We start from the raw sequence: 27739 nt of genomic DNA on the forward strand, positions 1-27739 counted from the left end.
CATGTCTACCGTAACTTTGTCTGATATGGTTACCATTCAGAGAATGGTGGATGATTATTTTAGGAATAGCATCCAAATAGGCATGTCAGACAGTCCATTTCACTACTGGCAGGAAAAAGAGGCAATTTGGAGTCCCTTACACAAACCGGCTTTGCTGTACTTAAGTTTCCCACCCTCCAGTGTGTACTCTGAAAGAGTTTTTAGCGCAGCCGGGAACCATGTCAGTGATCGGTGTAGGGGGTTACTTCCCCAAAATGTGGAAAAGATGATGCTCAAAATTAACTACAAATTCCATGAGGAAGACCTACACCAGCACTTAAGAAAAATAAAAATCCAGAAGCGTCTGTAATGGTGGATTCCAGCGGAGACAAATTAATATTGTGTGGAGAAGAGGAGGATGTACACACTGATGGGGGTGACGACATCGAATGTATTGTAAAGGCAGTTAGTGTATGGGATCATTGCCACCAATGTCCACTGCGCATTGGCAGCTTGTTTTGTGGGGGGTCCAAAGAAACCAATCATTTCAGCCACAAGTGGCAGTCCCTGTCGCTGAAGTGATTGGTTTGTTATACTGTGAATATCCTGTTTCATATATACAACATAAGGGTGGGGTGGAGGGCCCAAGGACAAGTCCATCTTGCACCTCTTTCCTTTGCATTATGTGCTGGTTGGGGCATTGCTGCCTGACATTTTTAATTTTATGGTTTATGAATGTCCAGAAATTGTAATGGTCACAGACAGCATCTCCTGCATGACCCTTTCATTTTCTTTAAAGACAATTCTGAACCACCAAATTGATGGGGTGGTCATTTGGCTAACATCACCTCTGCTGGAACATGAAAGGTGCGTCCTCCTTTTTCTACCTTGCTGATACTCAGGTGCCAGTGATGGAGTTTACACGTGTTTACCCCGGTTCTGCTGTGAGTCTCCTGTTCGAGTATCCAGTCCCCCAGTCTGCATTGTTTTGCTCCTGCCATTTGTGTCATCAAGGCTGAACAAGTCGTACCTCGGCACCCAGTGTTTGCAATCCAGTGTACTGCTGCTTGTGTCAACCTGGCGGCACAAGTCGCACAACAGTGACATTCAACTCAGCCCTCAAGGCTGCTAAATGGGCACAATCCGCTTCAGGGCCCAAAGGCCACCTGTCGTCACTCCTCACCAGCCCTCAAGGCTGTAACGTCTGCAACTTGCCAAGCGTTCCAGCCCTCAAGGCTGTTGCAGGACTGGTTCCTAATATGCTCTGTATTCCACTATTACTCAGCCCGGAGGCTGCATCTACAATTAACTATCAACCTTCAATTCTTACTTCAGCCAGTGTCTGCACCAATTATCAACTATCAATTCCTCCTTCAGTCAGTGACTATATCAATTATCAACTATCAATTCTTCAGTCCTCAAGGGGTACCCCAACCATCATCTTTGCACAGTCCTCAACTCTATTGATCACTCAGTTTTGAGCCAGCTAGCTGGATGCAACTTTTGGCCCTCAACTAGGTCAAGATGGACAGGAAACAAGTGGAAATAAAGGTTATTGAGGTTAATATTACTGTAGGAAAAAAAAAATAGGCCCATTTTATGTGATTTTAGCGGTTTTTATGATTTTTTTTTAAGCAAAAATCCAGATCCAATCCCAAATCCCAAAAAATAAAACATGGTAGGGAGGTTTTGGCAAAACCTATCCAGATCCAAAACCAGAGGCGATACAGATCCAAACCCAAAACCAAATTACAATATTGATTTCATCCAGTTTAGGACAAAGGGTTGCATCAAGTTAGCTGGCTGACTAAGCTAAGCGATAGCAGTGGGTGGCACTAATATGTGGCAGTTCAGCTTCCAACATGGCACAGAGCGGCACTGCAGTGGTAGACAGGATGGCAGTTTAATAAACTATACAACCCCATAGGAAGTTTAAAAACCAAAAATGTTTTCATTAAATCAAGAACTAGGTCAGAGGCCCGAGGGAGTAGGAATATATTCATGAACTGAACACAGGGAAAGGACACAAGGATTCATAAATTTGTAAAATGTATTTATTTTAATGTTTTGATTCTGAAGAAAATTTATGAGGGAGGATCAAGTTCTTCAGTTCCTGAAAGACATATGATCTGGAGGAGGTTTATTATACATCTAATAGAAATGCAGTGGCCTTGCTTGTGGAGGTGCTGCTAGAACATACTGTAACAGACATTTACTTTGTACTCAGGGTGGTTGTTAGGGATAAAAGGACTAAGACTTGCTGTTTACATTAGAAGAAAGAAGCCTGTAGCTCTCAGGATGAACTATAACTCCCAGCATCCGTGGTGTTTGCCGGGCCTGCTGGAAGTTATTTATTAACAACGGGTAGCATGACTCAGGTTACCTCGACCTGCTTTACGCATGGTATGTACCATGTAAATAGGTATGTATGTGACCGATTTACACAACAAAATTTTTGTATTCGACGTATTTACATTTTATTGCACATATCCTGGCAGGAAGATGCTCTGTGCTGCTGCTCATGTTTCTGGTCACTTGCATGACCCCCACCATCTACATTATCCAGTTATCCCGCTTAGAGTCATCTACAAACAAAGGAGGCAGGCGTTTATTGAGCGTTATTTATAACAGCCTAGAAATTCACTGGTTGGGAGGGAAGCATTGGAAAAAAAAATGGGTAAATTTAAATACCTACCATGTTTTGCCCACCCAATCAACTTAGTGGTTCAGAATTTTTTTTTTTTTTAAATGATAAGGGGCATACAGGGGGTGCTCTCAAGGACCATAACAATTTCTGGACAATTTTGGCAATCAGCAACCGCATGTAGAAGATTTCAGTGGCTGTGGCAGTTCAACTTCCAACATGGCAAATCTAGGAAACAAATGCTTTTTTATTAAACAAGACTGAGGCCTCAGGGAGTTGGAGTACGTATGTAGTTGTAGGCAGGGAAAGGAAGGGTTGACTTGTAGAAAATTTAAGTTTTAGATACCAAAGCAAATTTATGAGGGAGGAGTGGAGTTATTTACAAAGAAAATTGTCTCATACACATCAATCCTTGCTCCAGTTGATCTCTTTGGTGGTTACGCATTTTTTTTTTTTTAAATGAAAGGGGCATGAAGGAGATGCTATCTGTGGCAAAACACAAAACGGAAGCTCTGAACAGGAAGGGGGCAGAGGGATTGAAAAGTCTAGTACTATACATATTTTAGCATTGTGCCACCTTGTGCACCAGGTTAATATCTACAAATCAAGGTTGAAAAATGGCATAAGAGTATTTTGCAAGTACAGTATACCCATTTGTGATTTTAGTTTAAATAAATACAGTATGAAACTAAAAAAAAAAAAAAATAAGCATCACAGCAGCGGCACAAAAGCACGGCAGTTTAAAAAAATATAGGACATCTACTAAAACATTTGCCACACAGCAGTGCAGACAGGATGGCAGTTTAATAAACTATAAAATTAAAAATGTCAGGCAGCAATGCCCCAAACAGCACATAATGCAAAGAACAGAGGTGCAAGATGGAATAGTCCTTGGGCCCTCCCACCCACATGTTGTATATAGGACATACACAGTGTAACAAACCAATCACTTCAGCGCCAGGGACTGACACTTGTGGTGTGTTTGGGCCCCCACAAAACAAGCTACAAATTGACTTAAGGTAGCTGACAGTATTGTTAATCCTCTCTACGGTTAGATGAGGAGATTTACCTCATCTAATTCCTCTGATTCCCCTCATCAGTGTGTACATCATCATCACACAATATTAATTCATCCCCGCTGGAATCCACCCACAAAACAAGCTACTAACGGGCAGCTGACATTGCTGGCAATGATCTCTCCGTGCACAAACTGGCTTTATAGAGGCCAGATGATGTCATCATCCTCCTCCTCCTCCTCCTCCTCCTCCTCCTGTGTATACATAATCTTCACACAATCTTAATTCGTCCCCGTTGGAATACACCATTACAGCCTCAGGTGTCCCTGTAATTTTTGGACGTAATTGACGGAGTAGTTTATTTTGATGAACATCATCTTTTCCACATTTTGAGGAAATAGCGGCTATTCACTGACAAGGTTCCCGACTGTGCTGAAAACACACTGGGGGGGTGGGCAGCTCAAGTAAAGCAAAGCCAGTTGGTGCAAGGGACTCCAAATGGCCTTTTTTTTGGCAAGTAGTCAAAACAGACTGACATGTCTATTTGGATGCTATAATTAAAATGCTCCTCAACCATTCTTTGAATGGTGTCCATATCAGATGGAGTCACGGTAGAGATGTCATTAATTGTAGGCAATTCTTTTAGACCCAACTCAAAACTTGGTTGTGTTTACTCCTCTGCATCACCAGTGGGTCTTTTGGGAAAGTTTCGTTTTCTCTTAACAGCCGCTCTTGCTGGAGAAACTGAAACTGCTGCTTGTGATGACAATTTGCTTACAAACAGCTCTTTGCATCTCTTCAGATCTGTGTCTGTTGGGAAGAAAGACACAATGTATGACTTAAACCTAGGATCGAGTACGGTTGCCAAAATGTTTTGATCCAATAAGAAGATCCCGACAACCCCTGGATACTAAGGAAGTGAATAAAGGACTTGATCTACATCTCCGACATACTTAGCGGAATCGCTTCATTTCAGCTCCTTCAGTTTCTCAAGCTGCTTTTCCAACAGTCTAAAAGGGGAATTACCTGACTGAAGCTGACAGTGTCTGAACTCACTTCACAGGTGACTACGTCAAAAGGTTTTCAACACTTTGCACAACATGGAAAGTATTTTCCACTGAGCTTGCGTAAGGTACAATCCCCCTCTTATTCCTATGTGATAGTTTGTTGTGTAGCTTTGGATGGCTTTTTGCTGTTCCGCAATCTGCTTAAGCAAATAAAGGGTGGAGTTTCACCTTGTAACTACCTCTTGCTTTAGCTGGTGGCAGGGCAAATTCAACATTTCTTGCAGTTGTTGCAATCTTCCATATGCATCTGCTGAATGGCAAAAATGTCCAGAAAGTTTTCGGGTCACAGAGAGCATCTCCTGCATGGTCCTGTCATTTGTTAAAAAAATTTGAACCACCAAGTTGATTGTGTGAGCAAAACATGGAAAGTGTTGGAATTCAGAAAGCTGTACTGCTCTCACAAAATCCTGAGCAGAGTCCAAGTCGGGTAAGACATTTTACAATGACTTCCTGAGTTTTTCTAAAAGGTTGTCAGCAGTATGCCTCTTAGTGCAACTGGTGATACACAGAGTAATCTGCCTCTGAATGAGCTGCTGATTCTTAGATGCTGCTGCTGCTGTTGGTGCCACTGAAGGCAATACACCCACCAATGATATGTTACAGTCATAGTGGGTACAACAGCATTTTGGAGGACACTAAGTTTTTTTAACACACCTGTACGGAATCGGTATGAAATACCGCTGGCCACATGGCCGGCGGTTCGATTCCCAGCAGCGCCTGGCTAAACCTAGACGCCATCATTTCACCCTCACCAGGATATCACAGTTGGGAAGCCGGCTGCCGGTATTAAGGCAGCCGGTTTCCCGATTGTATACCACCTGTAAAGGCTGGGAATTGCTTTTTTAGTGAAGTGCAATCTAGATGGGAATTGGTAGCAGGGACACAGGACGGTCTAAAACCCACTGCATTATTGGCGGATATTGGACGCACATCTAATACCAGCATAGATGTTATGGTGTCAGGGATCCACTGCACAACTGGGTGACTGCTGTCATATTTGCTCCTCCTTGCAAAGGATTGTTTGTTTAACAGTCAATTGTTTTTTTAAGCTACTACTAGTAGTCTTCCTGGTACCCTTCTGAAATGAAGATACACTCCCAGCAGCAGCAGCAGGTGTAGCACTCAATGATTCTTCAGAGGAATGCAGAATGGGGAGGACTCAGTTAGCCTTATCAAATTGGATGCAGGACTACTTCCAATCATGGTTGAGAATATTGTTGATGTAGGTGTTGGTGGTGAAGATACCAGGTGCTGGGATCGAGCAGAGAGAAGGAAGCTAGCTGATGCTGGACTGCTTGTTGATATTTTTTTAGCCAAAGTTTCTGAATTTTGCAAACACTTTTGATGGATGCGCTGTAGATGACATAACAGGGACGAGTTTCCTAGATGGTTAGGGTCCCTACCTCTACTTAGACCTCAGTTGCATAGACTGCATGTGTGTGTTCCAATGAGAACACAATTGTTTGAATTAGCAGCTCCATCAATTTGTGAGTGACAGCAATCTCACTCTGTGAGAGTGCGGAATCTGCAGTTAACCACAGATTGTGATAGCTTACCATATCTGTAATGCGCAAGTAACACGTCCATTAAGGTGTGAGCCTTAATGATCGTAATTTCATTGCTTTTTTAAGTTTGTGACACAAATTCAATAGGTTTTGTGAAAATTCATATCATGTCTAAGAAGCCTTAATGATACATGTGAAACCGTAAGGTTTTTTTGTCTATGAAATTTCATTGTTTTTTTTTAAATGTATTAACTCTCATGGTTTGGAGGAGCAGGTGGAAGAGGGCTCGGCACACATGAGGTGGTTTGGGAGTTGCAGAGCGAGTTCCAGATTCAGGGATGGGCTGTAGGGATGTGGGGTAGTAGCAGCAGTGGGGTTGCGGAGCAGTGCACAGCGTAGGGCTCACCGGTACTGGGCATGCACCTGAGAAAATAAAATCAATAAGACACAGATGCATGGACGTATCAGTGAGATCCATCTATGCATGGATGTTAAAAATTGAATGTGTAAAATAAAAAAAAAAGATGTGCCCCCCCCCCAAAGCACAACCAGCCCTGAGCTTTTCACTGCCGTGCCTATTTGTGAAAGTACAGGGGACAAAAAGCATAGGGTACCCCCGTATCTAGCATAAAATACGGGGGAACAAACAAAGTAGGGGTCCCCCATACTTTGAGCAACCAGCACTGGGCTCTGATCCAGTCCTGGTTCTGGAAATACAGGGGGAAAAAAAAATTAGTAGGGTCCCCCTGTATTAACCAGAACCAGACTTTTTCTAGTGGGGTGGGGGTTAATGCCACAGCCAGGGGAGCCCTTACAGTGGGCTCCCCAGCCGAAGCATTAACCCTGACCGCTAGTCAGTCGAGGCCAGGGATCCCAGGGGAGCTGGGGAACCCTCCAATAAAGGGATCCTCCTTACCAGGGCACCCCAGGCCTAGGCTGATAGCACAGGGCTATAACCAGCACCAATGGCCGGTGGGTGCTGGGTTCCCCTCTATTAACCAGCACCAGATTTTTCGAGGGGGGGCTAATGCCACAGCCAGGGGAGCCCATTCACCGGGCTCCCCAGCCGAAGCATTAACCCTGACCGCTAGTCAGTCGAGGCCAGGGATCCCAGGGGAGCTGGGGAACCCTCCAATAAAGGGATCCTCCTTTCCAGGGCACCCCAGGCCTAGGCTGATAGCACAGGGCTATAACCAGCACCAATGGCCGGTGGGTGCTGGGTTCCCCTCTATTAATCAGCACCAGATTTTTCTAGGGGGGTCTAATGCCACAGCCAGGGGAGCCCATTCACCGGGCTCCCCAGCCAAAGCATTAACCCTGGACTGCTAGTCAGTCCAGGCCAGGGATCCCAGGGAACCCTTCCAATAATTGTTTCCCACTTTCCAGGACACCCCAGTCCTAGGCTGATAGCCCGGGGCTATCCCCGGCACCCTTGGGTGGTGGGTGCTGGGATGACTGTGTATAGTGTATTGTTAAATAAAATATTGTCCTTTGCAGGTGAACTACAGGTCCCAGTAAGCCTCCCCTACACGTTGCTACTTGGAGAACCACACTATCATGTAGATATAAGAACACTGTATAAACCTATAAGTCTATACTGCGATCTGTTGACGAAGGACTATTGACAATACCTAGAATCTCACAGAATTCGTCTAAGGGTCGAGCTTTCAGTTTTGTGGCTCCAACCTTTTGGAACTCACTTCCCCGCACAGTTCCAGAAGCCTCCACTCTAGAATCCTTCAATAAGACTCAAGACCTCTTCACCTAAGCATTTCACTAATGTACCTTGTTTAAGCGTATTTTGTACTGTAAATGTAAAGCACTATATAAAAATAATAATAATAAATAAAAATTATACAGCAATATCATGTAGCTATAAGAACACTGTATACACCTATACATTTTATTATATATATATATATATATATATATATATATATATATCACACACACACAGCACTGTCATGTAGATAAAAAAAAACACTGTATATACCTATAAGTCTAATATATATAAGAATACAGCAATATCAAGTAGATAAAAGAACACTGTATATACCAATAAGTATATATAAAATAGACCATTATAAAAGCAGGTATATACTCTATGTGGCCCGGGTAGGGGAGAGATACTGTAGCAATAGCTTAGTACATACCCACCACGGTGAGTAACATGTTATCCAGCAGGAGGGCGATAATGACGACCAGCAGGAGAAGTTTCCGGGACTGTCTGCGCTCCCGGAACCACCGCATGAAGCTGTATTCAGTCAGGGACATGGTGAGGAGCCGCTGCCGGGGAGAGGAGAGGAGTCAGTACCGGTCTATGTCTGTCACTGTGTTACATTGTATCAGTATCACCCCGCATGCCCGGGATCACCAGCCTTACCCCTATCACTGTGTTACATTGTATCAGTATCACCCCGCATGCCCGGGATCACCAGCCTTACCCCTATCACTGTGTTACATTGTATCAGTATCACCCCGCATGCCCGGGATCACCAGCCTTACCCCTATCACTGTGTTACATTGTATCAGTATCACCCCGCATGCCAGGTACTGCCAGCCTTACCCCTATCACTGCCTGTCACTGTGTTACATCTTATATACCCTATATACCATACACAGGGGGTCATCTTATGTACCCTATATACCATACACAGGGGGGTCATCTTATGTACCCTATATACCATACACAGGGGGTCATCTTATGTACCCTATATACAATACACAGGGGGTCATCTTATGTACCCTATATACCATACACAGGGGGACATCTTATGTACCCTATATACCATACACAGGGGGTCATCTTATGTACCCTATATACCATACACAGGGGGTCATCTTATATACCCTATATACCATACACAGGGGGTCATCTTATGTACCCTATATATCATACACAGGGGGTCATCTTATGTACCCTATATACCATACACAGGGGGTCATCTTATGTACCCTATATACCATACACAGGGGGACATCTTATGTACCCTATATACCATACACAGGGGGTCATCTTATGTACCCTATATACCATACACAGGGGGTCATCTTATGTACCCTATATACCATACACAGGGGGTCATCTTATGTACCCTATATACCATACACAGGGGGTCATCTTATATACCCTATATACCATACACAGGGGGTCATCTTATGTACCCTATATACCATACACAGGGGGTCATCTTATGTACCCTATATACCATACACAGGGGGTCATCTTATATATACCCTATATACCATACACAGGGGGTCATCTTATATATACCCTATATACCATACACAGGGGGACATCTTATGTACCCTATATACCATACACAGGGGGTCATCTTATGTACCCTATATACCATACACAGGGGTCATCTTATGTACCCTATATACCATACACAGGGGGTCATCTTATGTACCCTATATATCATACACAGGGGGTCATCTTATATACCCTATATACCATACACAGGGGGACATCTTATATACCCTATATATCATACACAGGGGGTCATCTTATATACCCTATATACCATACACAGGGGGTCATCTTATATATTCCATATATCTTATACAGTGCTCTATCATATAGAGGGCTCACCTTATATATCATACACAGGGGCTCATCTTATATACCCTTTATATCATACACAGGGGGTCATCTTATATACTCTATGTACCAAACACAGTATATAAACCTTATATACCCTATATATCATACACAGGGGCTCATCTTATATACCCTATATACCATACACAGGGGGACATCTTATATACCCCATATAACATACACAGGGGCTAATCATATATTCCATATATCTTATACAGTCCTCTATTATATAGAGGGCTCATCATATATATCATGTACAGCGCTCATCTTATATACTCTATGTACCAAACACAGTATATAAACCTTATATACCTTATATATCATACACAGGGGGACATCTTATATTAATGGGTACATTTATCAAAGATCGATTTGCAGGTCGATTTGAAGAGCGATTTAGTTCTTCTCAAACCAACTCAAATCGAACGTGGTAAAACCAGTGATTTTGCCAGATTTACTATTACTCGATTTGAGTCGGTTTTGAACAGTGATTTGCTGTTCGATTTGGCAAGTTCATGTACAAATGAAACGGCAAATCACTCTCACTCTCCAGGGCACCCCTGGCCTAGGCTGATAGCCCGGGGCTGTCCCCGCCACCCCTGGTCGTTGGGTGGCCTGTTGATTGTGTTAGTACAGTGTAAAAATAGAAGAATATAAACATTGTCTTTACAGTAGAACTGCAGGTCCCAGCAAGCCTCCCCCGCATGCTGGTACTTGGAGAACCACAAGTACCAACATGCGGGGCATTAACAGCCCACTGGGACCTGTAGTTCACCTGTAAAGAACTGTTGAAAGAAACACACACACACACACACAGTATAAGTTTAATACATACATACATACATACATACTCACACAATACTCACCTATATTACCTCGAGTGGTACTCTTGTCCAGTAGTCATCCATGGGTCTTCTTAAAATAACAAAACGATAAACACGACCATCGTACTTAGCAATATTCATCCTAACCAGGATGAATATTCCTTCCCGAATGAAGTGCACAGACGCGGCTTCCTCCTTTGAAGCTCCGGGTCTGAGCATTCATTGGCTGAGAGGTCAGGCCCCGCTTCTCAGCCAAATGAACAGCTCCCTCCATTGAACTCAATGGTGGGAGCCGCAGGGTCACTAAAGTTTATCTTGCGGTTCCCACCTATCCGCACCACTGTTTTCCACCCATCTGCATTACTTTGGCTACACCCCCCCGCTCTGTACTGCTTAACTTCCCCTCCTCTACACGCCTTTATGTCTCACCTATCCATGCTGCTCTGTCTCCTCCCCCCATCCACACCACTTTTATCCCATCTGCACAGCTCTATTCTCTGCTTTGACCTCAGTTGCATAGACTGCATGTGTGTATTCCAATGAGCACACAATTCTGTGATTTAGCAGCTCCACCATTTTGTGAGTGACAGCAATCTCATTCTGTGAGAGTGCTGAATCTGCAGTTAACCACAGGGTGTGATGGCATACCATATCTGTATTGCACAACGAACACGTCCATTAAGGCATCAGCCTTAATGATCGTAATTTCATTGCTTTTTGAGGTTTGAGTGGCAGAAAATCTATGTTTTGTGAATCTTCAGATTACGTCTAAGCAGCCTTATTGGGACATGTAAAACCGTAAGGTTTTTTTTGTCTATGGAATATATATATATATATCTTATACAGTGCTCTATCATATAGAGGGCTCACCGTATATATCATGTACAGTGCTCACCTTATATACTCTGGGGCTTATCTTATATATGATATGCAAACAAAAAGTAAGGTGGTCGCTCATATCAGCTTAATGACATTGCACAGGTGCTCGTAAAGAGCGGTGTTTACACTGAACACAGAAAAAAAAAAAAAATTCCCTCCAGCACACTGCAGCAATATCAACAAAAAGACTTAGGGCCTGATTCAGACCCACTCGCGAGCGGCTGTCCACTCGCAAGTGGGTCGATGGTCTGCACTGAGCATGCGCACGACGGAGGGAGCTCCGTCGTGCGCATGCGCCAGACGCGACGAGCGAAGGACTTTCCTTCGCTCGTTGTGTCTGATCAAAGGGGGCGTGCTGTCGATGTTGATTGACAGCACGCCCCCTTTGGTGGGTGTGCCGGGGGCATGGCTGCCTGACGGGGGCGTTCCCAAGGGAAAGCCTACCGTCAGAAGCCGGCCCACTGACATCACTAGTGATGTCAGTGGGAGTGATTTTGTCTCTGATAGAGCCAAAATCACTCCGGGCCTTGCGGTTGAAAACCTCAACCGCAGGCTCCGGCTCGCAGTGGCGATGGTCGCGATGGTCACGACCATCGCGGCCATCAAACTGCACGCTCGTATAGGCTGTGGGTGGTGACCCACAGCTATACGAGCGTCCAGGAGGACGCTCCATAATTATGGGGGGCGGCCCTCATTCAGAGCGTGCGCTCTGCTCAGAGCGTACGGCTCTGAATGAGGGCCTTAAATCCTACATAATAGCGATTCAGAGGTATTAGTTACATACATTTGCAAATATATGAATAAGCGCTGGGCCATCGTCAAGGCTCCGCTATACTGGCGTCCCTAACATTAAGGGGTTTACATCGGAGAAGCAAGGTACCCTAAAATATTCCAACAAGGACCATCCCCAGGGCATCACACAAAAAGGGGGAATAAGGTGATAGTGAAGTATAAAGAAAAGATGTGTAAGTATAAATCATTAAATGTTAATGAAATGACAAATAATATACAAACGATTAGAAAAGTGATGAAAAAAATATCTATGTGAATTAAGTGGTGATGCCATGAAAAAGGTCCAGCCAGAACCTCCCCGGGGGCCCCACTCCCAAACGCTCACCCCAAAATAATTATTGCTACATAATAGTAGCACCCACTCTGGGTCATATAGTAACAAATTAGTGTACTGCATGATAACAGCACATGTATGAGCTGAGAGCTGACTCACCTAGGAGGTACCCCAAAAAAACCTCCACATGGCACTATAAGGATCAGCACCTCCTCCTAATGTCATTTTAATTCTATTACACATTGGGGCGGGGCTGTGCGATTACGTCATCGTGGCCCTTCCCCTCTTCCGAATTCCGTTATTTTCGGCACTCTGGGTGGAGGTCGGGAAGGTTGGTGGGTGCCGGGAGGCTTGCCTGCCTTTACGGGGGGCCGGGAGCTGCACCCGATATTCGGGAGGCTCCCGCCAGACCAGGAGTGTATGCAAGCCTGATTATATATACAATATAATATATGTCTTCCTATTAGCAGCCCGCATCTGTCACAGCCCGTGCAGTTCCTCTTTCCTGCCTGGGGTGTCGCTCTCTGCTCTGGTGCTTCTAGCACACTCAGCTGATGCAACACACTGCTGAGATACAGACCAAAGTGTGCTAAAAGCACCAGAGAACACCACAAACACACATTATTTATTTATAATATATATATATATATATATATATATATATATATATATACACACACACACACACACACACACATATATATATACACACACAAAGTTACTGGAGCCGGCACTCCACATTACCAAATTATACTTGCCCAGGTGCCATCTGAGGTGAAAAAACCTGATGTATGGATATGTAGAAGGCAGCGGCACTCACAGGACTTGGTAAATAAGACTCAAACGGTTTATACGTTTCGACGTTTCAGTCGGTGAGGACTTTTATCAAGAATACAGCAGTGATACAAAGTACATACCTTTATAGGACTGTGTAACAGTGGTAAAGTGCTTTCCGCGCCCCTCATGTTGGTCGCTGGGTGAATGACGTCATCAGCGTGCGGCCGGACCGTCACGTTGCACGTGACATCGGGCGTGTCACGCTAGGAAGGATGACGCCCACCCACCGGCAGACACAATAGGGCAGGAGGCGGAGTGTATGTCACCAAGGAGACAATATAAACATCAACATGATGAACAAGTGAAATCCAGCAATATGATAAGTGCACCAGATACCAACTAATGTAAGTATAGAAACTACATACAAATAAATAGAGGTGAACATATACATAAGTGCTAACAAGACATAACTAATACGACATATAACATACAAACTGCAGTAGTCATCTGGTCCATAATGTAAAAGAAATAGCACAGTTTATGATGATGCAATGAATAACAGGACTAGATATAACAATGGTCCCGCAACAAGGCTGGATCAATCCAATAAAGCCTGGAGGTAAAAGAAGAAGAATAAATACTGTACAATGTACAGGTGCCACGTGTATTACGGAGATGCATATAAAGAACCTTGCACATATAAATAAATGTGTATACATGTAGGATAATATGGTAGGGCAATGGTGCAGCCCTATAAAGGAAATAGCCTGTAATGAGCAAAGGACCTCTCCACATAAAGTGTGAAAAAGACCTAAATGACCGACAGAGGTAGGGAGAGGCAAAAGTTGGAAAGGAATTCAACCTGTATATGATTTACAAAACCTGGTATTCCAAGGGAGTCGCCCACCCTAGTACTGACCAGGCCAAACACTGATTCGCTTCCAAGATCGGACGGGATCGGGCTTATCCAGTGTGAGTATGTTAGTAAACCTAGAAAGAATAACCAACAGCCTCTGCGACACGGGGTGATGCTATCAGACTACCATAGAGAAAGAAAAATACCTAGGGGGTTTCGCATCAAAAACATCCCCACTATAGGGAGAAACAACGTTGAGTTCTGCAGGAAATGGGTGGCAGTACTAAACAAATGTTCCCTGGACCTGATACTTCTTGTTATTGAAGAATCGGGCAGGGAACTTAATGATATAAGGGACAGAATCAAGTCATTTGAAATTTCACATCTGTCATCCTTGTCCAGTGATACTTCAACGGACTGGATGACAAAATTGAATACACAGATCAATGATTATAAACGTGACTTAATTAAATATAAAAAAGAAAAATTAACCAAGGTTAACCTTGACTACCAGGAACAATGTGTATATACATGGGCAACTGGTAGAGCCCTCTCAACACGACCCAATAAAGCTAAATTCTTTAAACGCAGACCTACTGCGGATACAGATTATTCTAGTGCCGCTAATTCTTCTCATAGTGACACAGATAACATTCCCACTCCAGTGTCCCAGAAACCCCCTTTAGGGGTATCCACGCGTACTCAAAGAGGTGGAGGGCCTGCACGTGACGTGGAGGGCAGGGGAGGAGATCGAGGAAAAAGACCCTACAAAAAGAGAACATAATTGTCAATCTTTCCAGTAAAACTATAACTGATGCCGAAATGAGTCTTTTAAACAGAGGGTTATCCTTTGTGCCCACATGTAAATTTGACAGTTTCCTTTGGACACAAGATCTGTGGATATTTCACCGTAACCTAAAACTTAAAGAATTTTATGCTACTAAAAACTCAGACACGTCAGCCTATTCCCAAGGTCCGATTGAGAGTAAATCCACCTTTGAACCCCAATCATTTAATGCGTCTATTAAGAGCTTTATAAGGTTGGTAGACCATCATGTCACCTTAGAGACCAAACATAGCCCTAAATCACACTTTAACCTCAGCAAAGACGAATTTCATGCCTTACGTGCATTAAGTAATGATAAGAACATTGTGATTCGTTCTGCCGATAAGGGCGGAGCAGTGGTTCTGCAAGACATTGGCGCTTATAAATATGAGATTTATCGACAATTGTCCGATCAACAAGTATATATGAAACTAGAAAGTGATCCCACCAATCTCTATAAACTAGAGCTCGATCAAATCCTTGATGATGCGATTTCCAACAACTGGCTTGATAACAATTTGGGCCAGAATCTTAAAACTGCCAAACCCGTTGTGCCTTTGATTTATACTTTGCCCAAAATACATAAGTCCCTTGTTTGCCCGCCAGGACGACCCATTATATCTGCCAGAGGATCTTTACTTAGTGTAGTATTGAAATTTTTGGATTTTTATGTCCAGCCTTTACTGACAAGTGAACCTACTTTTTTGAAGGATACCAATTCCTTTATTGATAAATTACTTCAATTACAGGATCTACCAACACAACCTTTACTTTGCACTATTGATGTAGTGGCATTGTACACTAGCATCCCTCATTCACAGGGGTGGACTACATGAAAACATGAGTATACTGAACCTAACATTGAGTTATTCATTTTACTCCTAGAAAAAACCCTCAAAAGGAATTATTTTTTCTTTGATAATGGTTTCTATCTACAGAAGAAAGGATGCGCAATGGGGTCCCATGTAGCACCTTCATTCGCCAATGTCTATATGTTCAAGATTGAACAAATGTTATTTCTATCAAACCCGGAATTCAACAAACATCTTGTATATTTCATCAGATACATAGATGATATTTTTGTTATTTGGTCTGGGACTTCTGCACAATTCTCTACAGCGATGGAACAAATAAATTTAATGCATGAACATATCAAATTCACCTATGAATGCAGCACACAGAATGTACATTATCTGGACGTCAACATCAGTTGGTCTGGCTCATCTTTGACTACAAATTTAAACACAAAACCTACTGACTGCAACACTTTGCTGCATGCTGAGAGTCACCATCCAACACCACTTAAGAGAGTTTACCATACTCCCAATTTTTGCGCATCAAGCGAATCACTAGTGACAGCAAGATGGCTGGTGAACAAATGGATTACATGATGAAAAAATACTTGAACCGTGGTTATAAGCTAAATCCAGAGCTCTCATGAAGTGTAATGACAGCCAAAACGAACGATCATCTGATAGACTTCACAAACCACCTACCATGTTTATCTCTCAGTACAACCCTACAAGTAACTTTATTAACTCTACTGTCAAAAAGCTTTGGCCAGTAGTCAACACTGACATTAACCTCAAACCACTATACTCTTCTAGAATTATGATGGGTTATAGGAGAGGTAAAAACTTGAAAGAATGGCTGGTACATAATGACATCTCTACGTTTGAAGATCCACAGGGTTCCAATTTTCTAACTCGCAAACCTGGGTGTTATAAATGCATCGGCTGTACTACATGCAGACATATGGAAACTGGCTCCTATGTTGTTCACCCGCACTCAGGTAGACGTATTCCCATCAGGCATGTCCTAAATTGCATGAGCAAATTTGTCATTTACATCATCTGGTGTCCGTGTGGCTTAGCCTATATCGGCAAAACATCGTGCACAATGAGGATCAGGATGGCGCAACATCGCACGGCCATCAGACAAGCACAACGATCAGCCTGTGGCAAGACATTTTAAAGAATTTAAACATTCACTAGCCACTTTGAGACACAAGGTTGTTGATCATGTACCTACCACCAAGAGAGGCGGTGACAGAGACAAGCGCTTGTTACAGTTAGAGGCACGTTGGATACACAACATGAATACGGTTACACCTTTGGGGCTCAATGAGACATTATCTTTTGCCTGCTTTCTATGAATCATACCCATGGTTCCCGGTGGTCTCATGTTGTTATTTATTCATCCTCATGTTTTTTATAGCATCTTTTTATAGTATCTGCTTATATTGATCCTTTATATGTTCAGTCATTTGATATTTTTCTGATAGGCTTTTGATATTTTTCTGATAACTTGCCTGCTTTTGATGTTTGAGAAGTATATAACTATATGTTGTTGGATATTAATATTTCTTGTTTTAACCTTTTGATTGGTTCTAAGCCTATTTTTGTCTTTGGACCTAGGTTCCACCCTATGTGTGTGATCTATGACCCACTTTAGAGGTCATGACTGTCGCAGAGGCTGTTGGTTATTCTTTCTAGGTTTACTAACATACTCACACTGGATAAGCCCGATCCCGTCCGATCTTGGAAGCGAATCAGTGTTTGGCCTGGTCAGTACTAGGGTGGGCGACTCCCTTGGAATACCAGGTTTTGTAAATCATATACAGGTTGAATTCCTTTCCAACTTTTGCCTCTCCCTACCTCTGTCGGTCATTTAGGTCTTTTTCACACTTTATGTGGAGAGGTCCTTTGCTCATTACAGGCTATTTCCTTTATAGGGCTGCACCATTGCCCTACCATATTATCCTACATGTATACACATTTATTTATATGTGCAAGGTTCTTTATATGCATCTCCGTAATACACGTGGCACCTGTACATTGTACAGTATTTATTCTTCTTCTTTTACCTCCAGGCTTTATTGGATTGATCCAGCCTTGTTGCGGGACCATTGTTATATCTAGTCCTGTTATTCATTGCATCATCATAAACTGTGCTATTTCTTTTACATTATGGACCAGATGACTACTGCAGTTTGTATGTTATATGTCGTATTAGTTATGTCTTGTTAGCACTTATGTATATGTTCACCTCTATTTATTTGTATGTAGTTTCTATACTTACATTAGTTGGTATTTGATGCACTTATCATATTGCTGGATTTCACTTTTGTACTTTGTATCACTGCTGTATTCTTGATAAAAGTCCTCACCGACTGAAACGTCGAAACGTATAAACCGTTTGAGTAACTGAGTCTTATTTACCAAGTCCTGTGAGTGCCGCTGCCTTCTACATATCTATATATACACACATATATACATCTATCATACTGGAGTAATTTTATATGTCTTACAGTGGTCATTTGTAATATTATAATCATACAGGAGTCATCTTATATAATATGCTGGTGGAGAGAGGAAGAGGTAGTCACACTAGAAAATTTAAAATGAAATTGATTCCATATAACCACATTAGAGAAAACCCCCAGCATATAAATATATAGCACAGTATAAATATGTTGCAGAATATATTATTTTAATAAATTAGTAACAGTGATGTTTTCTGTAGAATTACTATTACAAGAGAAAGTGTGCGCTCCTGTATAACCCCCTTTTTTTTTTTAAACCATATTAAATAGAGATATATATATATATATATATATATATATATATATATATATATATATATATATATATATATATCTATATCTATATATATCTCTTACAGGAGTCACATTATATATAATAATAGAATTTTTATTATCACATTTATAGAGCACCACAAGTGGTCTGCTGCACCGTACATACATCAGTAGGACAATACAGGGTACACAGAAAATTACAACACAATAATAGGAACATAAACAGAGCAAAAGTAACAATTAGCCCCATAACTCTCCATACACAATACAGCTGGGAAGGTGAAGGCTGTCATAGAAGTGCTAGAGAAGAAGGCTGTGAGACAGTAGGGAGGAGGACCCTGTTCCTAGGAGCTTACAATCTAGGAGAGAGATATGAGTAAATAGATGGGGACCTGAGGGCAGGAAGTAGGCAAAGTGGAGTTGGCTGAGGCAGGAGGAAGAGCGACCTGGTAACGCGGTTATGTGGTGGAAGGGTACGCTTTAATAAACAGGTGGGTTTTCGGTGCACGTTTGAAGCTATGCAAGGTCAGGAAGAGCCTGATCGAGCGAGGGAGCTCATTCCAGTGAATGGAGGCAGCACGGGCAAAATCTTGGATACAAGCATGACCGGAGTGAGTGGAAGGGAGTGTGTAAGGAGATGAGGATGGAGATGAAGGGAGCAGTAGAGTTAGAGAGAGCCTTGTATGTGAAGGTGAGGAGTTTGAAGATGATTCTGTAGTGGAATGGGAGCCAGTGCAGGTTTTGGCAGAGGGGAGCAGCGGAAGTGGAACAGTGGGAGAGGAAGATAAGTCTAGTTGCAGCATTGAGAACAGACTGTAGGGGAGCGAGATGGCAACTTTGGAGGCCAGTAAGGAGAAGGTTGCAGTAGTTGAGACGAGAAATGACTAGTGAATGTATAATCAGTTTGGTAGCATTCTGGGAGAGGAATGGCCAAATGTGAGCGATGTTACATAGCTGGAACCGACAGGATTGAGCCAGAGATTTAATGTGTGGGCGACGGAGAGGGTGGAGTCAAGGGTGATACCCAAGCTGCAAAGTTGGAGAACAGGGGAGATGTTGTTGTAAACAGTGATGGAGAGATTGGTTGGGGTGGAGACTCCATTAGGGGGGGAAAGATGATGAGGTTGGTTTTGTCCATGTTGAGCTTCAGAGAGCGCTCAGACATCCAGGAAGAGATGGCAGAGAGGCAGCTGGATACCTGAGAGAGAACAGAAGGGGAGAGGTCAGGAGAGGAGAGGTATAGTTCTGTGTAATCAGCATAAAAGTGGTATTGGAGTCCCAAGGAATGGATGACTTCTCCTAGTGAAGAGGTTTACAGGGAGAACAGCAGGGGGCCCAGGAGAGAACTCTGTGGGACACCAACTCGAAGGATGGAAGGGGGGGAGGTGGAGCCGAAGGCAGACACAGAAAAGGAGTGGCTGGTGAGGGAAGAAGTGAACCAGGCATAGACGGTATTAGAGAGGCCATAGGTCTGAAGGGTGCGGAGGAGAGGATGATCCACGATGTTGAAAGCTGCAGACAGGTCCAGGAGGATGAGTAGAGAGAAGTGGCCTTTGGATTTGGCTGCAAGCAGGTCATTGGTGACTTTGACCAGGGCAGTTTCAATGGAGTGAAGTGGGCGAAAGCCAGATTGGAGAGGTTCAAGGATAGAGGGAGAGAGGGAGAGAGGGAGATTGAAGAGGTGATCAGAGAAGGGGAGAAGGGAGGGGGTCAAGAGGGCAGGTGGGGCGGAAGGAGCATGCGGTGGGGTGGCAGGGAGGTGTGGATGATGGAGGATATGGGGCTGCAGCAGGGAGATCAGAGGAGATTATGTGATGGATTGCCTTAATATTGGTAGAGAAGAAGGAGGCAAAGTCAAAAGTGAGGGAAGGGGGGGGGTGAAGGAGAGAGAGTGTTTAAAGTATCAGAGGAGGTGGGAATTGGAGGACTTATGCTGCGTACACATGTAGCGATATAAATGAATGTTTTGAATTATAACAATCGTTATAGTTGGTGGTGAGTTGGTGGTGTGCTGGATGATCGACATCCAGCTGGCTGATTGCTACGTGTGCACGCACCATAAAGGAGGAGATGAGCAACTGGAAGAAGGATTGCTCAGCGAGGGAGTGGGAAGAACAGTAGAAAGAGAGGAAGTGGAGGAAGTCTGCCATAGATCCTACAGGAGACACACTATAGATCCTACAGGAGACACACTATAGATCCTACAGGAAACACTATAGTAGACATATTATAGATCATACAGGAGACAGATCCTACAGGAGACACATTATAGATCATACAGGAGACACTACAGATCATACAGGAGACACTAAAGATCATACAGGAGACACTATAGATCATACAGGAGACACTACAGATCATACAGGAGACACTACAGATCATACAGGAGACACACTATAGGAGAGACATTATAGATCATACAGGAGACAGATCATACAGGAGACACTATAGAACAGGAGACACTACAGATCATACAGGAGAAATTATAGGAGACACTATAGATCATACAGGAGACACACTACAGATCATACAGGAGACACACTATAGGAGAGACATTATAGATCATACAGGAGACAGATCATACAGGAGACACTATAGATCATACAGGAGACACACTATAGGAGACATTATAGATCATACAGGAGATAGATCATACAGGAGATACTATAGATCATACAGGAGACATTATAGATCATACAGGAGATACTATAGATCATACAGGAGACACATTATAGATCATACAGGAGACACATTATAGATCATACAGGAGACACATTATAGGAGACACATTATAGATCATACAGGAGACAGATCATACAGGAGACATTATAGGAGACACTATAGATCATACAGGAGACACATTACAGATCATACAGGAAACACATTATAGATCATACAGGAGACACACTATAGATCATACAGGAGACACATTACAGATCATACAGGAGACACATTATAGATCATACAGGAGACAGATCATACAGGAGACACATTATAGATCATACAGGAGACACTATAGATCATACAGGAGACACATTACAGATCATACAGGAGACATTATAGATCATACAGGAGACAGATCATACAGGAGACACATTATAGATCATACAGGAGACACATTATAGATCATACAGGAGACATTATAGATCATACAGGAGACACTATAGATCATACAGGAGACACATTACAGATCATACAGGAGACACATTACAGATCATACAGGAGACACACTATAGGAGAGACATTATAGATCATACAGGAGACAGATCATACAGGAGACATTATAGATCATACAGGAGACACTATAGATCATACAGGAGACACTATAGATCATACAGGAGACACTATAGATCATACAGGAGACAGATCATACAGGAGACACATTATAGATCATACGGGAGACACACTATAGGTCATACAGGAGACACTATAGGTCATACAGGAGACACTATAGGTCATACAGGAGACACTATAGATCATACAGGAGACACATTACAGATCATACAGGAGACACATTATAGATCATACAGGAGACAGATCATACAGGAGACACATTATAGATCATACAGGAGACACTATAGATCATACAGGAGACACATTACAGATCATACAGGAGACATTATAGATCATACAGGAGACAGATCATACAGGAGACACATTATAGATCATACAGGAGACACATTATAGATCATACAGGAGACATTATAGATCATACAGGAGACACTATAGATCATACAGGAGACACATTATAGATCATACAGGAGACACATTATAGATCATACAGGAGACATTATAGATCATACAGGAGACACTATAGATCATACAGGAGACACATTACAGATCATACAGGAGACACTATAGATCATACAGGAGACAGATCATACAGGAGACACATTATAGATCATACAGGAGACACACTATAGATCATACAGGAGACACTATAGGTCATACAGGAGACACTATAGGTCATACAGGAGACACTATAGATCATACAGGAGACACTATAGATCATACAGGAGACACTATAGATCATACAGGAGACACATTACAGATCATACAGGAGACACATTATAGATCATACAGGAGACAGATCATACAGGAGACACATTATAGATCATACAGGAGACACATTACAGATCATACAGGAGACATTATAGATCATACAGGAGACAGATCATACAGGAGACACATTATAGATCATACAGGAGACAGATCATACAGGAGACACATTACAGATCATACAGGAGACACATTATAGATCATACAGGAGACACATTACAGATCATACAGGAGACATTATAGATCATACAGGAGACAGATCATACAGGAGACACATTATAGATCATACAGGAGACACACTATAGATCATACAGGAGACACTATAGGTCATACAGGAGACACTATAGGTCATACAGGAGACACTATAGATCATACAGGAGACACATTATAGATCATACAGGAGACAGATCATACAGGAGACACATTATAGATCATACAGGAGACACATTACAGATCATACAGGAGACACTATAGATCATACAGGAGACACTATAGATCATACAGGAGACACATTATAGATCATACAGGAGACAGATCATACAGGAGACACATTATAGATCATACAGGAGACAGATCATACAGGAGACATTATAGATCATACAGGAGACACATTATAGATCATACAGGAGACACATTACAGATCATACAGGAGACACATTACAGATCATACAGGAGACACATTATAGATCATACAGGAGACATTATAGATCATACAGGAGACATTATAGATCAGACAGGAGAGATTATAGATCATACAGGAGACATTATAGATCATACAGGAGACATTACAGATCATACAGGAGACACATTATAGATCATACAGGAGACACATTACAGATCATACAGGAGACACTATAGATCATACAGGAGACACTATAGATCATACAGGAGACACTATAGATCATACAAGAGACACATTATAGATCATACAAGAGACAGATCATACAGGAGACACATTATAGATCATACAGGAGACACATTATAGATCATACAGGAGACATTATAGATCATACAGGAGACATTTTATAGATCATACAGGAGACACATTATAGATCATACAGGAGACACATTACAGATCATACAGGAGACACATTACAGATCATACAGGAGACACATTATAGATCATACAGGAGACACATTACAGATCATACAGGAGACACATTATAGATCATACAGGAGACATTATAGATCATACAGGAGACATTATAGATCATACAGGAGACATTATAGATCAGACAGGAGAGATTATAGATCATACAGGAGACATTATAGATCATACAGGAGACACATTATAGATCATACAGGAGACATTACAGATCATTGCACAGTCTCCCTGGTAAAAGTTGTACATGAGAACAGTGACCAGTCTGTGTATATAGAGTATATAGAGTATATATAGATATAGAGCAGTGACCAGTCTGTGTATATAGAGTATATATAGATATAGAGCAGTGACCAGTCTGTGTATATAGAGTATATATAGATATAGAGCAGTGACAAGTCTGTGTATATAGAGTATATATAGATATAGAGCAGTGACCAGTCTGTGTATAGATATAGAGCAGTGACCAGTCTGTGTATATAGAGTATATATAGATATAGAGCAGTGACCAGTCTGTGTATATAGAGTATATATAGATATAGAGCAGTGACCAGTCTGTGTATATAGAGTATATATAGATATATAGAGCAGTGACCAGTCTGTGTATATAGAGTATATATAGATATAGAGCAGTGACCAGTCTGTGTATATAGAGTATATATAGATATAGAGCAGTGACCAGTCTGTGTATATAGAGTATATATAGATATAGAGCAGTGACCAGTCTGTGTATATAGAGTATATATAGATATAGAGCAGTGACCAGTCTGTGTATATAGAGTATATATATAGAGCAGTGACCAGTCTGTGTATATAGAGTATATATAGATATAGAGCAGTGACCAGTCTGTGTATATAGAGTATATATAGATATAGAGCAGTGACCAGTCTGTGTATATAGAGTATATATAGATATAGAGCAGTGACCAGTCTGTGTATATAGAGTATATATAGATATAGAGCAGTGACCAGTCTGTGTATATAGAGTATATATAGATATAGAGCAGTGACCAGTCTGTGTATATAGAGTATATATAGATATAGAGCAGTGACCAGTCTGTGTATATAGAGTATATATAGATATAGAGCAGTGACCAGTCTGTGTATATAGAGTATATATAGATATAGAGCAGTGACCAGTCTGTGTATATAGAGTATATATAGATATAGAGCAGTGACCAGTCTGTGTATATAGAGTATATATAGATATAGAGCAGTGACCAGTCTGTGTATATAGAGTATATATAGATATAGAGCAGTGACCAGTCTGTGTATATAGAGTATATATATAGAGCAGTGACCAGTCTGTGTATATAGAGTATATATAGATATAGAGCAGTGACCAGTCTGTGTATATAGAGTATATATAGATATAGAGCAGTGACCAGTCTGTGTATATAGAGTATATATAGATATAGAGCAGTGACCAGTCTGTGTATATAGAGTATATATAGATATAGAGCAGTGACCAGTCTGTGTATATAGAGTATATATAGATATAGAGCAGTGACCAGTCTGTGTATATAGAGTATATATAGATATAGAGCAGTGACCAGTCTGTGTATATAGAGTATATATAGATATAGAGCAGTGACCAGTCTGTGTATATAGAGTATATATAGATATAGAGCAGTGACCAGTCTGTGTATATAGAGTATATATATATAGAGCAGTGACCAGTCTGTGTATATAGAGTATATATAGATATAGAGCAGTGACCAGTCTGTGTATATAGAGTATATATAGATATAGAGCAGTGACCAGTCTGTGTATATAGAGTATATATAGATATAGAGCAGTGACCAGTCTGTGTATATAGAGTATATATAGATATAGAGCAGTGACCAGTCTGTGTATATAGAGTATATATAGATATAGAGCAGTGACCAGTCTGTGTATATAGAGTATATATAGATATAGAGCAGTGACCAGTCTGTGTATATAGAGTATATATAGATATAGAGCAGTGACCAGTCTGTGTATATAGAGTATATATAGATATAGAGCAGTGACCAGTCTGTGTATATAGAGTATATATAGATATAGAGCAGTGACCAGTCTGTGTATATAGAGTATATATAGATATAGAGCAGTGACCAGTCTGTGTATATAGAGTATATATAGATATAGAGCAGTGACCAGTCTGTGTATATAGAGTATATATAGATATAGAGCAGTGACCAGTCTGTGTATATAGAGTATATATAGATATAGAGCAGTGACCAGTCTGTGTATATAGAGTATATATAGATATAGAGCAGTGACCAGTCTGTGTATATAGAGTATATATAGATATAGAGCAGTGACCAGTCTGTGTATATAGAGTATATATAGATATAGAGCAGTGACCAGTCTGTGTATATAGAGTATATATAGATATAGAGCAGTGACCAGTCTGTGTATATAGAGTATATATAGATATAGAGCAGTGACCAGTCTGTGTATATAGAGTATATATAGATATAGAGCAGTGACCAGTCTGTGTATATAGAGTATATATAGATATAGAGCAGTGACCAGTCTGTGTATATAGAGTATATATAGATATAGAGCAGTGACCAGTCTGTGTACCCCGGAGCTCTCTCCCCCGGAGTATAGATGGTGCTGACGGCTGGATGAGAGCACCGGGCACCGGGCACCGGGCACACAGGGATAGTACGGAGGTTCCTGTGCGGGGTATAGAGATCCCCCCATGCTGGAGGCAGACACATCACACAGGCAGAGGCTGAGGGACACTTACCGGCTTCCTGAGGCTGCAGCTCCTGTAGGTGATGTTACTGAGCTGTGACTGAGACTCCGGAGGAGAAGCTGCACAATGAGACCAGTTACCCCCCTCTCCCTGATATCACTCTGCCCCCTGCTGTGTGTCACTGGCACTGGGTGTGTGTGTGTCACTGGCACTGGGTGTGTGTGTGTCACTGGCACTGGGTGTGTGTGTGTCACTGGCACTGGGTGTGTGTGTGTCACTGGCACTGGGTGTGTGTAACTGTGTACGTAACTGGCACTGGGTGTGTGTGTGTGTCACTGGCACTGGGTGTGTGTGTGTCACTGGCACTGGGTGTGTGTGTGTCACTGGCACTGGGTGGGTGTGTGTCACTGGCACTGGGTGTGTGTAACTGTGTGTGTGTCTGTCACTGTGTATGTAACTGGCACTGTGTATGTAACTGGCACTGTGTATGTAACTGGCACTGGGTGGGTGTGTGTAACTGGCACTGGGTGTGTGTGTGTCACTGGCACTGGGTGTGTGTATGTGTAACTGGTACTTCCTTGGTGTGTGACTAGCACTATGTGCAGACCAGATACACAATCCTCCTGGACTTTGCAGCTAATGTAAGATTGGAGCCACCTGTGCTGAAACTCCCTTCTCATCAATGACCTAGTGCTACACAGGTGGCTCCAATCAAACCTTAGGAGGTGGGTTAGTCCAGGAGCAGAGCATGGTGTACAGTACCTGATGGCAGGGTCATGTTGGAGGGTGTGTGTCATTAGTCCAGGAGCAGAGCATGGTGTACAGTACCTGATGGCAGGGTCATGTTGGAGGTGTGTGTCGTTAGTCCTGGAGCAGAGCATGGTGTACAGTACCTGATGGCAGGGTCATGTTGGAGGTATGTGTGTCATTAGTCCTGGAGCAGAGCATGGTGTACAGTACCTGATGGCAGGGTCATGTTGGAGGTATGTGTGTCATTAGTCCTGGAGCAGAGCATGGTGTACAGTACCTGATGGCAGGGTCATGTTGGAGGGTGTGTGTCATTAGTCCTGGAGCAGAGCATGTTGTACAGTACCTGATGGCAGGGTCATGTTGGAGGTATGTGTGTCATTAGTCCAGGAGCAGAGCATGGTGTACAGTACCTGATGACAGGGTCATGTTGGAGGTGTGTGTGTCATTAGTCCTGGAGCAGAGCATGGTGTACAGTACCTGATGGCAGGGTCATGTTGG

At 42.3% G+C, this 27739-nt stretch overlaps 1 protein-coding gene and 2 pseudogenes across 3 annotated transcripts in view; 1 reads left to right on the forward strand and 2 right to left on the reverse strand.

Annotated features, from left to right (window-relative positions):
- Window positions 1–27123, reverse strand: part of SLC18A2 (solute carrier family 18 member A2) — a 397553-nt gene extending 370430 nt beyond the window's left edge. For 2 of the 3 annotated variants that reach the window (XM_088459064.1, XM_088459062.1), the window contains exons 1-2: window positions 26543–27123; window positions 8365–8497 (exon numbers count right to left, since the gene is read on the reverse strand). In XM_088459064.1, the coding sequence (XP_088315190.1) occupies window positions 8365–8485 (121 nt within the window). In that variant the 5' untranslated portion in view covers window positions 8486–8497; window positions 26543–27123. Of the gene's footprint in view, window positions 1–8364; window positions 8498–26542 lie in introns of those variants that run through there. The other variant, XM_088459063.1, reaches the window with a different exon arrangement.
- LOC148474117 (5S ribosomal RNA) lies at window positions 14232–14351 on the reverse strand (annotated as a pseudogene).
- Window positions 17539–17658, forward strand: LOC148474118 (5S ribosomal RNA; annotated as a pseudogene).
- Window positions 27124–27739: the final 616 nt, after the last annotated feature.

Source organism: Taudactylus pleione, unplaced genomic scaffold (genome assembly GCF_031769625.1).
Source record: "Taudactylus pleione unplaced genomic scaffold, aTauple2 ptg000892l, whole genome shotgun sequence".
Taxonomy (NCBI): Eukaryota; Metazoa; Chordata; class Amphibia; order Anura; family Myobatrachidae; genus Taudactylus; species Taudactylus pleione.